Source organism: Callospermophilus lateralis, chromosome 7 (genome assembly GCF_048772815.1).
Source record: "Callospermophilus lateralis isolate mCalLat2 chromosome 7, mCalLat2.hap1, whole genome shotgun sequence".
In the NCBI taxonomy this organism is placed as follows: Eukaryota; Metazoa; Chordata; class Mammalia; order Rodentia; family Sciuridae; genus Callospermophilus; species Callospermophilus lateralis.
In genome coordinates, this window is record NC_135311.1 from 112299630 (window position 1) to 112312103 (window position 12474).

Below are 12474 nucleotides of genomic sequence, written 5' to 3' on the forward strand. Positions count from 1 at the left end.
TGCTAAGGCTCAGAGAGGTGTGCGCACTTGCGCGGGGTCACACAGCAAGCGTCCCCTGGGGTCCCCGCGCACTCGGCACGCGGTAGACTGGCAACCAGAGAGAGGCGGCAGCCAGGAGCCCTCCGCCCCTCCCCCCGCCCCTCGCCCCCTCCCTTGGAGCCCCGCCCCGGACGTGCTCTACCCCAGGCCCCGCCCCAGGCTCTGCCCACACACCCCCGACACACCAGCCTGGCCAGCCAATGGCTGGGGTCCTATAAACAGTGGGGTCCGGGAGCTCTGGTGCTAGAGGCAAGAGGCTAGAGGTAGCCGGCAACCGTGCAGATCGCGGCTGGGGGTCCGGGAGTTAGTGTGCCAGAGAGCGGGAGGTCAACCGACGGGAGTCGGAGTCAGGGTCGGAACAGAGCCTGAGCCGGAGAGCGCCGCCGCCCGCTTGTTGCCGCCCGCGCACCCAGCGCTGCCAGAGCCACCAGCGCAGCGCGGCCATGGATCCCAGCAGCAAGGTGAGTAGCGCGCCGCGAGCCCTCCACGCCCGGAACAAAGGCGACCCCTGCGGACCCTTCCGCCGGCCCGGGCCTCCCGGATCGCCTGGCCCTGCTGTGCGCCCGGGGCCGGCGGCGCGCCTCTCTGAGCCTGGCTCCGCGCGGGTTCAGGACGTAGCGCCTGGCCGGGGCTGGGGGTGCGGTGGGGATGGGTTCCGGTTCCAGCAAGCGGGAAGGCGCAACGTGCGTATTTGGCGCCCGCGCCGAGTCACCAGCTTCCTTCCGGGGGCGCCGCGCCGTCCACGCGGCCCGGCGGGGGCCCGGGACACAGGGCCCTGGCGCAGCACGTCGCGCACGACCTCGGCGGCGGCGGCCCTGCGCCGGCTCCTCCCGGTGCGGGGGAGGGGGCCCGAGCGCGCCGCCCATTGGCTGAGCGAGCCGAGCCCCCAGCCCGGCCCCGGCCCCGGCTTAGAGCCCGCGGGACCCGCCCGCGCTCCTGGCGGGATCCTGGCCGCCGCTCCCCTCGCCTGGGTGCTGCGCTCGGTGAACGGCTTGGCCAGGGCCGTTTTCCCGGCCTCCCGCGGTCCTCGCGGCAGCCTCCCGAGATGCCCCGGCGGAGGGCACTTCCTTCAGGCCCGTGATCGGGCGCGGGAGGTGCTGGTCCCGGGTCTCAGACGAACAGCCGGTTTCCGAGACCCTTTTTTCCTGGACAGTGTGGGCCCCAAAGCGGGTGCCTAGTCCTGGGGAGATAGATGTACTCTGATGAGGCGCGGTCCCGGCCGGGTGGGGAGAGCTCTCCGGGGGCCCCGCGAGCCCGGGGCTGGGATAGGGCCAGGCGGGAGCTGAGCGGGAAGAGCGCCTACCAGGGGATGAGGGACAGGGACTCCCTGCCCTGAAGGTTGTGAGATGGGGCAAACTGTCTCGTTGGAATCTCGGTAACTTATCCACACACACGCTCACTCTTTGCATCTGTGAACAAGGTGGTCCTCAGGGAATCTCTGACCGCCCCAAGGCGGTTCCTTTTCAACAAGTGTTTTTGAACCCCTCTGTGTGTAGGGCATTGTTTCTTTGCTCCCTCCCTTCGTCCTTGTCTAGATTATTTCAGGTCGCTTTTTTCTTTTAAAATATTTCCTTTTACCTCTCGATTTTTCAAATGAAGGGTCAAGAATACCCCCCCTTTTTTTTTTTTTTTAACCTGGGACGTGCAGTTTGGGACTGAACCCAAACTACCCTTTCTCTATGCTGTGGAGGTATCCGATGGCACCCAGCTGGGTGACACCAGGCTGTACCCTCGCCTGGAAAAGGCCTCCCCAGTACATACCTGTTGAATCCAGAGGGACTTGCTTCATCCTGCCATGGCCTTCAGGCTTGAACGGAGACCTGAGTAAGTTCCTTCTTTGAGGCTCCCAACTTGCATGGCTGAGCCACAGTGGTGGGGTGTAACTAAAATATAAAAGAGAGGTGATTTTAACCAGGGACAAGTCTTGAGATCCCAAAAGTCCAAGTAATTGCTGGGTTATCTTAGAGGTCTGGTAGGACACTTAACTTTTCGGGGCCTCTGTTCCTCCACATGAGAGACAGGGATAAAAGAACTGTCTTATCAGTGTGTGATGCCAGACCTCGGTATTTATTTGAGTGAATAAGTGAGTATTCTGAGTGGAGACAGAAGAGTAGAGGGGAAAATCAACAGCCGCTTCCAGTTTACTGGGATCTGGGCAAAAATCCTTTTCCTTGTCTCTGGCCATTTATCCTTGCTGAGGTTCTTCTCTGGCCTGGAGCTCAGAGAAGGGAAATAACTTTCCTGAAGTGGCTGAGCTGGATTTGAACCCAGGCTGATCAGCAGGGCTTGTGTTTCTGTCTCTCCAATTCCAAATGGAAGAGAGAGTTCTAACTTCAAAGGCAGCCTTCACAGCATCTGGTCTAAATGCAGTGGCAGGTGGGTGCTTTTCCAGAGTTTCCACTGTCCACTGGGTGGATCATCGGAGCACCTCCTGCCCAATGGTTCATTTGCATTTATAAATTCATACACGTTATCTGCCTACATAAAATAGAAATCTCAAAAGACAAATACAAGGTAGCAATGATAGTAAATTTTGTTTTCTAAATTCTCTATGATCATCTTGTATACTCTGGAGACTGCTGATTTGATTTCTACCACAGCCTTTTGGAGCCACATGTTAAACTGAGACCTGGCATGGTTGTATCCTTTGCCGGGTGTGTCTGGCTTGAAGCCTTAGTTCGGCTATGTTCCTCTTCATCTCCTCAGAACTGGGAATTGACTCAGCTGACTTCCCCATGCTCCTATGTGCTCCGAAATGCTCCTCTGCAGCTCGAAGTAATGAGCTTAACTAAGTAGGAAGTAGGGAGGGGCAGGTGAAATCGTCTGGCTAGCCAGGGCTTCACCCACCGTCCCTCCTGGGTCACAGGCAGGAGTGAGCCCTGTCCTGGGATGTCTCACCTCACCCTTTGTAAAGAACTTGTAGCTAGTCTGGTCTATTCCCATCTATGCCCTCTCTTTTACTGACCAGTCTGACCTCTACACAAAGGAGGCATCAGAAATCTGCAGGGTTCCTTGGCCCCTGGTGGTAGGAAGAACATTGGTATTTGAGTCCTGCAGATGTGGTTTTGCATCCCAGGGTAGCTTAATTGTCTTACCCGCAGAATGATGTCATTTTTATAGCATTAGACTATCTATATGAATTCAGGGGGATAAATGTGGGTGTCTGTCCCCATACGTGTTCCATAAATGTTCCTTGCTTCCTCGGACTCCCATGATGCACTCTGCTTGCCTGGGTCCCAGATAATATATACTTGGCCCTCGGATTCTATGCAGAAGCCTGGTGTTCTGGCAGTGTGAGTTTTTTGGATGCCTGGCTCATGGTTATTACTTAGGTAAAACATTAAAGCTCCTACTGACAGTTCTACCAGAGGGGATTTGTCAGGAAGCTGGTTTGCAGAGATGGCACATGGGCGAGAGTAGCTAGTGTGGCTCCCTCCCTGTCTTGCCTTAGTCTTCTTTGTTCCTACCTTCGGGCCTGAATCTGAGTCAATCTTGGAGTTCAAAAAGGGAGATCATATCCTTTATCTCCTGGATCCTTACAGCTGCCCTGTGAAGGGGATATGAAGTCATGGGGACCTCAGGGTCCAATGAAAAATGACTTTGCCAAGGTCACACACTGAACATCCCATCGTAAAACACGCTGTCTTTCTTTCCAGTATCATATAAACGAATGAGAAAGTCAAGCAGGAAGAGACGCAGCAGCCCGTGGCTTAGCCCTCCACTTGACAGAAGAGAAAACTGAGGCTAGAGAAGGGAAAAGTCTTAAGATAAGGCTGTCACAAAAAATTTGAGGCATTCTGTGGGTTTGGGAGAAAGCATGCTTTCTTCTCCGTATTCCACTGCGTTCTGAGCCATCTTCACTCATCCCAAATGAGCAGAAATCCCGAGGCTTTAGGACTTTCCAAGCTTTTTCTGGGTGCAGTGGCAGTCTGGAAGTTGGATTAGATGTAACCTGACAACTGAAACCCTTCTGTAAATGGAAACAAAACAAAGCTGTGACCTTGGAGAAGTGGCTTTCCTTGGACCTTGGTTTCCCTCTCTGTAAAATGAAGGGTTTGCTACCCCTGGTGGAGCCCAGCTTCATGCCCTCAATTAGCTGGTGGCTATTTTAAGTGGAAAGACCCTTTCCAGAGCCAGTTTGGCATTACAGTGTAAACAGCCCCAAGATGATCCTTGTTCGGTGCTGAGCCGTCCAGTCTACTTGCCCCAGAGCTGGGTCAGCCCTAAATCCCCCATAATCAGCTTGTGACTTCAGGGAACTCAGCTTTGCCCAGTACCTCCTGGTCACAGGGTGTCAGAACTCAGACCTCTGCTCTGGCACCGAGGGTACAGGCATCTAGTTTTCTCTCTCTGTCAAACTGGCAGAACTGGGGAGGCCTAGAACAAAGGGGAAAGTGTGCAGCATTGGCGTGGGTCCTGTAACCTCCACCCCCACCTTATTCCAGGGCATAGAGGTGACAAAGCCATTCAGTCTGGTAACCAATGTCCCCAGGATGGCAGAGGCCAGGAAGGCTCCTGGCTGGATTCATGGGCTCAGAGAGGCTGTGTCCAGGCTGGCAGGCCCAGCCTTGGCCACCAAAACAAACCTCCAATTGTTACCTCCCTCCAGCGGAGGGGTGGAGTAGAGCCCCAGGCTGTCATCCAGCCACCAGGCCTTGGCAGTAGCTGAGGAGTAAACATTGGGGTTTTGTGGTAACTGAAACCGGGCTCCTGGGCCTTAAACCTGGACAGGAAAAAGGTAGGGTTCACCCCTTCACCATTTTGCTGGCTCTTGCCTCTCCTACGCCCCCACAACCTGGAAAGGGAGAGAGCTCTTGCCCGACTCCAGTTGATGGCACCTTTGGCTGCTGAAGACTCTGCAGGACAGAACATCTGCCCAAATTGCTTAGGCCAGAGCTTACCTCTCCCTGCCCTGGAATTGGGCGTGGGAAGGAAAAGTCTGAGACAGAAACGGCTCTACCATTTGACCTTAGGGCGGGCACATGTCTTGTGGGAGCTGTGTCCTCAGCCCTAATGGAGATAACGACCCCCTCTGTGGGTCAGCAGCTCTGAAGCTCACTAGGAGTGTGGGGCCCATGCCGCAGTCTTGAGGAGCGGCTGAGGAGCATAGATCTGCTTTCATAGAAGAGCCAGAGCCCCAGGTGGGCCAGATGACTGGCTGTAAAGCCCTCTGCTGGAGGAAGAGGGGGACTCTCTTGGGATGGGGGTTGGGGGCCGGAGCAGTCCAGCTTAGGAAAGAGAAACCGCCTCTCACTTCTTGAACACCAGGCTCCCCCTGGTGTATAAGAGCTCAGAGCCACTTTCACAGCTGTGCAAAGCCACCCCAGGGTCCAGGCACCAGGTGTCCATACTGCTCTGGGCTCACCTACCTCCCTTTCATACTCGGGTACTGCCCGTGGCATGGCCAGAAGCAGCACTGGCATGGTGGCTGTGTCCATCATGTTGCTGGAACTGATCATGAAATCCACCCCAGTAGTCATAACTTGAATCATCGCCATCTACGGCATGGTGGCAGTAACCCTCAGCATCAACTCTGAATGGCTGTGTTCTACAGGAATTTCCTCCAGCCAGGCTCTGACTTTCGAGTGAACCTGCATGGCATAGCAGCTGGCTTTGCCAAAGCAGCCCTGGCTGTTTGTGGGCATGGCCACCATCCTCATTGTTGCCCAGGTGCTCAGCCTCTGCAGTCTCAGCATCACTCTTGTCCTTTGGTAGCCCTCGATAAGCCCGCCAGCCGCAGAATATGACTCTTCTCATCCTAGAATGATGTGCCTGGCACATAATGTGTACCTGCCCCTCAGTAGTTGATCTTGGAAGTTCACAGTGTCCTAGTCTTATGGTCTCTTGTCCCCACCAGCTCCATGCCATGGAGCTAGGTCCACCTCTCACCCATCCAGACCCCTGACAGGTGAGAATGGCCCTGCTCGGCCAGAGTGCTCCCTGCAGTCAGTGTCATTTTTCCCCCTACTGGATGTTATTTATAAAAGCTGACCTATTCATACGTCTGTGGAACAGCTCTCCATCTCCTAGCCACATAAAGCCTTCAGTACTGGACATCGTGACACAGGAGGCTGAGGCAGAAGGATTATTAGTTCATCAAGACACTGTCTTCAAATAAAATAAAAATGACTGGGGATGTAGCTCAGTGGTAGAGCACCCCCTAGGTCCAATCCCCAGGACTTCAAAAGAACGAAAACGAAAGACCCTTCAGATAGAGTGCTCCATTGTGGAATTACCATTTGTTTTCTGGAGGGCAGTGCGCTGGGCCTGCCAGGCCCTGCTACTGGAGCTATTCTCAATAAAGTTTTTAGATGTGGCTGGGGAAAAAAATTGGATCTCTCTCTCTCTCTCTGTCTCTATTTATTTTTTAGTTGTAGTTGGACACAATATTTTATTTATTTATTTTTATGTGGTGCTGAGGATTGAACCCAGGGCCTCACATGTGCTAGGCAAGTGCTCTACCACTGAGCCAGGATCCCAGCCCTCTCTCTCTTTTTTTAAAACAGAAATAATGAAGCCAACTAAAGAGAAGCATAAGAAGTGAAAGGATAAATGTGTTCTTTCTCCGAGTTGTGACTATTTGATGCTTACGCGCAGAGACCTCTTTGTGAATGTGTAAACGTGTGCTCATATGTGTGATGTTTGTGTAATTGCTTCATACTTTCTACGTGTTCTGTGTGGCACCCATCCAATTCACCAACCCAAGCCTTAGAGAAATGTTTGCAGTGTTTCTCTCTGTACGTACAGTAGCTACCATGGTACAAAAGTTCAGTAACTATTTATTCCTTACACAAAATTACATTCTATACGTTATACCTTGATTTTTTTTTTCTTTTAATAATCTACCCTGGGTCTCTTTTCATTGCAAGTACATACAGATGTGTAGCATTTTTTCCAACAGCTGCATAATATTCTATTACAGACAAGTTCCACCGTGATTGAGAAATAGCATCCCCATACTTTCTTCATACCACTCACCACCTGATATATTACATGTATTTATTTTCTGCCCCAGCCTTCAACTAAAATATCAAGTTCCATAGTCAGGGATTTGATTTAATTTATTGCTCAGTCCCCACTGACCAGGAGGATAGTGTTGGGAGCATGCATTCAGGTATAATCTTTACTTAATAATATAATTAGAAAAACCTCTCTTATGGGGGACTGAAGCCTTAGAGGAAAGAATATTTTCTTAAGGACACAAAACGGAGGAACTGGGCCTTAAACTTGTTTTCCGAGAGTGACAATGACGTTTGTATATATATATATGCCCAGTTAATATTGTCTTAGTTGAACTGGTGCCCATCTCACTGCTGAACGTATACCTCCTCAGGAGTGTCAGCTTCTCCAGGGTCCAATTCTAGACCCAAAGTTCAAGCATACAGCACAGGGAACCAGATGTTTGCATTTAAGGTTACTTACCCTTTTAGTTATTTAGGGAGGATAATGTGTTTAGGCCTAAAAGGTTTCAATAGTTCTTTTGTTTGTTGAGTTCATGCATTGGATTTGCTCCTAACCCCTCAGGGGACCTGGGGCTTAAAGCAGAGACTGACAAACTTTTTGCAAAGGGCCAGATAGTAAAAATATTGTCAGCTTTATGAGCCAAATAGTCTCTGTCTGCCTCAACCACTCTGTGCCATCAAAGCATAAAAATAACTCCAAACAGCAGATACACAAATGAGTATGGCTATGTTCCAATAAAACTTTATTAATAGTCTGAAATTTGAATTGAAATTTTCACTTACCACAAAATGTTGCTCCCCACCCCCAATACACACACAGTTTTAGAAATCCAATCCCCCACCTTAGCTAGCAGGCTGATTTTAGCCCAGGGGCCACAGTTTATCAAACTTGGCTTAGAACAGAATCTAGCAAAGTGGACAAAAGTTTCCCGAGGTTGATCTGAGGCTGTCTTGGTTCAGACGGACAAGGCGTAGAGAGTGGCTGGAATGGAATTTGACCTACATAGCAAGTACCAGGTAGAAACCTTGTTTCCTTCAGGGGCCAGTACCCGGAAGCAGGGTGGGGGTCCAGGGAGGACCTAAGGACATAAAATCAGGCATCAGAGATCCCTCCAATTTGAAGGGCCACATAGCATACTTTTTCCTCTCAGAGTCTCCCTTTTTCTCTGTGAGGGGACAGCAATCCCCCTGCTGAACAGAGCAAAGAATATTCATGGTGGTTCAATCAGGATATGAGCAGCCCCTGGCAGTGTGCCATTGCTGGCTCCTCCCCTCCCTGCTTTAGAGATTGATGGGCACCTTCTGCCTTCAGGGCCACTGTGGGGTGCCCAGAGGCTCAGTCATGCAAGTCCTAACATCACTAGAAGGCTCAAAGGCAATGGTTTCAGGAGGAGTCAGTGCCTGAGGTCACCTGAAGGTCAGGCTTCTGAGGTTAGCCCATCACTCTTCTTGACAAGCCTTTGGGCTGGAAGGGGTCCCAGGGTGAAACTCTAAACTAAGAGCTCCAGTCCTAACCCTGGCTTTTGTTTGCTGAGTATCCTGGGAGCTTGTCCCCAGACCTTAGGTTCCCCATCCATCAAGTGAGGGCGATACAATAGTCTGCAATTTCTTAGGCTTCTTTCTTTTTTAATGCCCAGAACTTTGTTCAAATGGAATCTTAGAAAAGAAATGTACAGAAAATGAAAAAGGAGCTGTCATGGATCAGGTGAACCCCTGCCACACCCCTTCCCACCCCACTTAGAGTTGTGAACCAAGTGCTTAGAAAGCCAGGTGTCCAGTGCTCCTTGCATCTTGGGAAATTGCAGGAAGCTGTGGGAGGATGAGGTGGATGATGAGGTGGAGTGACGTCTGGATGTTGCTGGATTAGGACCCGCCTCCCTCAGGGCACACCCTGTCTCTTGAGCAGGCAGTGCCTCGCGCACTCCCTCTGCCAATATTGACTGAGAGCCTGCTGTAGGGCAAGCCCGAGGCCAGGCTGCTATGTCCAGGAAGGGCACACAGGCACAGGTCAAAAGGCCACTGTGAGTTTAGCAAGTTATGCAACATGGCCAGGGCCACCCACCCTCCCAGTGCGTGGGAGGAGAGGTTCTTGAAGCTAATACCTCATCAGTGACTTCTGGGAGGGGGAGAGCTTTCAGTGGGCCTCAGACCCCCAGATCAGAACAGGGAGGATTAGGAGTGGGGACATGAGATAACCTTCTGTATGCTGGAGGCTGAGCTGAGGTATTTGGTGAACCGAGGCGGGGGGCGGTCAGGATTTGAACTCTTTCTGCCTTCAAAGGTCTCTTCTCTTCAGCCATGTGGGCTTGGAGTGGAGGATTCAGGCAGATGCCATTAGCTTGTTTCCACCTCTCAGAGCTCTTGAGTTCCAGCACTCACAGGGATTTGATGAACAGTTAAGTTAGCTGAGTTACAATGAGCACCATTTTGGCAAAACAGATACACGAAGATAGTTTTGCCCCAAAACTAAATTGATAAAGTGGCGGATCTGTGTTTTACAGTTGTTCTCTGCTATTCCCTACCCAGGGTACTCTGGTTGCAGAGATGAAAAACCCAGGTTCCATTCTTAAATCACAATGGCAGATAGGTATTGAGGGCACAATAAGGACAAAGGTCTCAAAGAGCATGGAATATTCTAGAAGATAGCTGTGTCCTCAGAGGATGCTGGGGGTCCCAGTCTCTGGGTTCTGCCTTGCTCCCCCACCCCTAAAAAAGTTTTCCACAAGAAAGCCACAGTTGTGGGGTTTGTATCCCCTCTCTAAGTCCTCTCCATTATATGAGCTTGACACCCAAATAAATACATGCTGAATAAATGGACTTCATTTCTACGCTTCAGTTTTAGTCATGGGCTAGCACGGACACATGGGCCAGTGGTGGCCCGATTGAGGTGACTTCCTGTCCTTCCCTAATTCAGAAAACACTTGCTGAAGGAACTCCACTCTGCTCCACAATGGCACCAATACAGAATTCAATAGTAGCCCCTTAAGAAAGGAACATTATTCCCATTTCCCAGGTGAGAAATCCAAGGTCCAGAGGCACTGTAAGAAGTAGTTCACTGAAATTGAGCCAGAGTCTCCTGATTCCAGGTCCAGCCATGATTAAGCTGAGTGTGGTGGGAGCAGGGGTATGTGACTGGGCTCAGTGCCATGTGCCTACCAAGGAACAGGGACCCCGTTCCACACTTGCAACTCACATGTAGCCAGTCCGAGCATCTGTTTCTTAATCTGGCTGTATCGGCCCCCATTTCTCCCCCTGCACATACTGTTCTGTCTACCAGGAATGTAGTCTTGCCTTTGTTTCCTACTTGGCAGACTCTGCTTGTCCTTCATGGTCTAACTCCAGTGTCACCTCCTCGGAACTCATCTTTTGATTAGAAGTCTCTCCCTATAGGGCTCTGTCAGTTCCTCATACCACCCCTGTTAAAGCCTGGACCACACACTAGCCTCGTGTCTTCTCTGTCTCCCCGCTGGCCCTCCAATGACCTGCTGGCCCTTTCCTTACATCAGGACGAGGGCCTGTTTGATTCCAGGCCCCAATCCCAGCATAGGGCCTGGAGCACAGGTCACTGAGTATTTTAGTGAGTTCTAATGCAGCAGCCTACCTGGATGGATATGGCCATACTCCAGGGCCTGGTAGACAGGTTTTCTAAAGTGGAGTTTGACCTTGACCTGCCAATGGCAAAGTCCTGCAGAGGGTTTGTCCTTGCCCTCCCACCAGTCCACAGTGCCAATTGAGCAGCTGCTCCACTGGGATCCAAGAGTGACTTCAGAAGCCCAAGGAGCCTTGGAACATTAGAGCTGGGATTCAATAAAACAAGGCCTATAGTAATAACAATAAGTGCCTCAGGCAGGCTGTGAGTCTTTTATTTATGCTTCATCAGCATGACTTTTGCCAGAACCATGGTTCATCTGCATTGTTTTTCTTTTAGTATTTCTATTTAAATTGCTGTGTTCCAAATAATAGGAAATCATAGGGCATGTAAAAACTTTAATTTGCATAGGTAATCCATTCATTTGGTTCAGAATTCAAAAATGTTCGAAAGAGTATAAATTGAAGTCTCCCTTTCACCACATCCCTGGCCACCTGGGTCCCCTGAGGCATAATGTTACCCTTCATGTGCATTCTTTGAAGTAAATATGAATAGTCCCTAGCCCCACCAACTTTGGTGGGTTTTGTTTGTTTACACAAAAGGTAGCATCTAACACTTCTCTGAAGCCTGCTTTTTAACGTTTCATTTGAAGAGTGTCCTAAACAGTACATAAAGAGCTGTATTCTTGTGTATTCCACGACACAAATCTGCCACATCTCATTAAATCACAGATTTGCATTGCTAGTTTTATTTCCATTTCAGTTTGCAGTAGAACAATACATATCTTCCCTGCCTTAAGTATCACACCCAGTCACTGTTGAGTCATCCTAGTGATACCACCTCATCACAGCCTCTTCAATACCAGTGGTCACCTGAGGACCTGGGTTTAACCCTATCTTGACTGGGTCCCACCAAAGGTTTGTCACATGCTCATTGCCCATTCAACTGGCAGCCCCGAGTCTAAAGGCTTCCTAAGAAGTTGAGAGAAGATAGACTTCGGGGTACAGTGCCAGAGATTGTGTGTGAAATTGCCTTTTAGTTGGGCCACTAAAGACAAGATTTAGAAGGAATGAGATTCTCATGGCAGGAGGAAAGCTCCCTGCATGTCAGAAGTCAACCAAGGAGGGGAGACAGACCAGTGGAAGGAAGGCCCGGGTTCTGATGTGTTGTGGGCTCCGAGCTGTGCACTTGGGCAGTAAAGCCTCCTTCCTCTTTCTCAGTCTCTGATATGAGAACCGTGGCTTTTGCAATCCTTGCCCTGTAAGCTTCTAGTGAATGAAAGAAAAAATACTAGGAACCTGTCTGCTTAGCAGCTATGCCCCATGTTATCTGTGGTGATCTTGAAGCAAGAAAGAATCCCAGAGACTTCCTGTGGGGCAACTATGGCGCAGAGACCCCCAGCAAGGCCATGGCTGGGCTGAGACTATCCTCCACTATCGTGAAGTTTTCTCCAAACTATCCTGTGGCCCAAGATGCCAAGCTTCCCTTCCCTACCTGCAGTGCCAGCCCTGGGTGGTATAGGCATGGTGACAGGTGGGAGCCAGCCATTTCTTTGGCATGCTCCCCAACTCCATTCTCCCAGCAGTTAAGGGTCTGCCTAATGTTTCTTGGTTTCCTTGTTTTAAAAGGCAGAATGAGTCCTCTACCTTTCCCTAGCCAGGTGGACACCTCATTGGCCTCTCACCTATGTGTAAGCAGGGCCCTTTCACCTGCTGGCCTCTACCCCTCCCTCTGCCTTCTGTGTCCAGGGAACAGAGCCTTCCAGCCTTTTTCTCCTCCAGCCCTTTGCCCCTTAGAAACATTTGCTGCCCAACACACTTATTCACCTTGCATCATGTACTTTGCCAAAACACACGTCTGGTTGGTGTGTTATCTGTGTTCTAA

The 12474-nt window shown here is 50.7% G+C and overlaps 1 protein-coding gene across 1 annotated transcript in view; it reads left to right on the forward strand.

The window, feature by feature from the left end:
* Positions 1–231: 231 nt before the first annotated feature.
* Positions 232–12474, forward strand: part of Slc2a1 (solute carrier family 2 member 1) — a 29959-nt gene continuing 17716 nt past the window's right edge. Inside the window, exon 1 of the mRNA XM_076862874.1 lies at positions 232–500. Coding sequence (XP_076718989.1) covers positions 483–500 — 18 coding nt within the window. The 5' untranslated portion in view covers positions 232–482. The remainder of the gene's footprint in view (positions 501–12474) is intronic.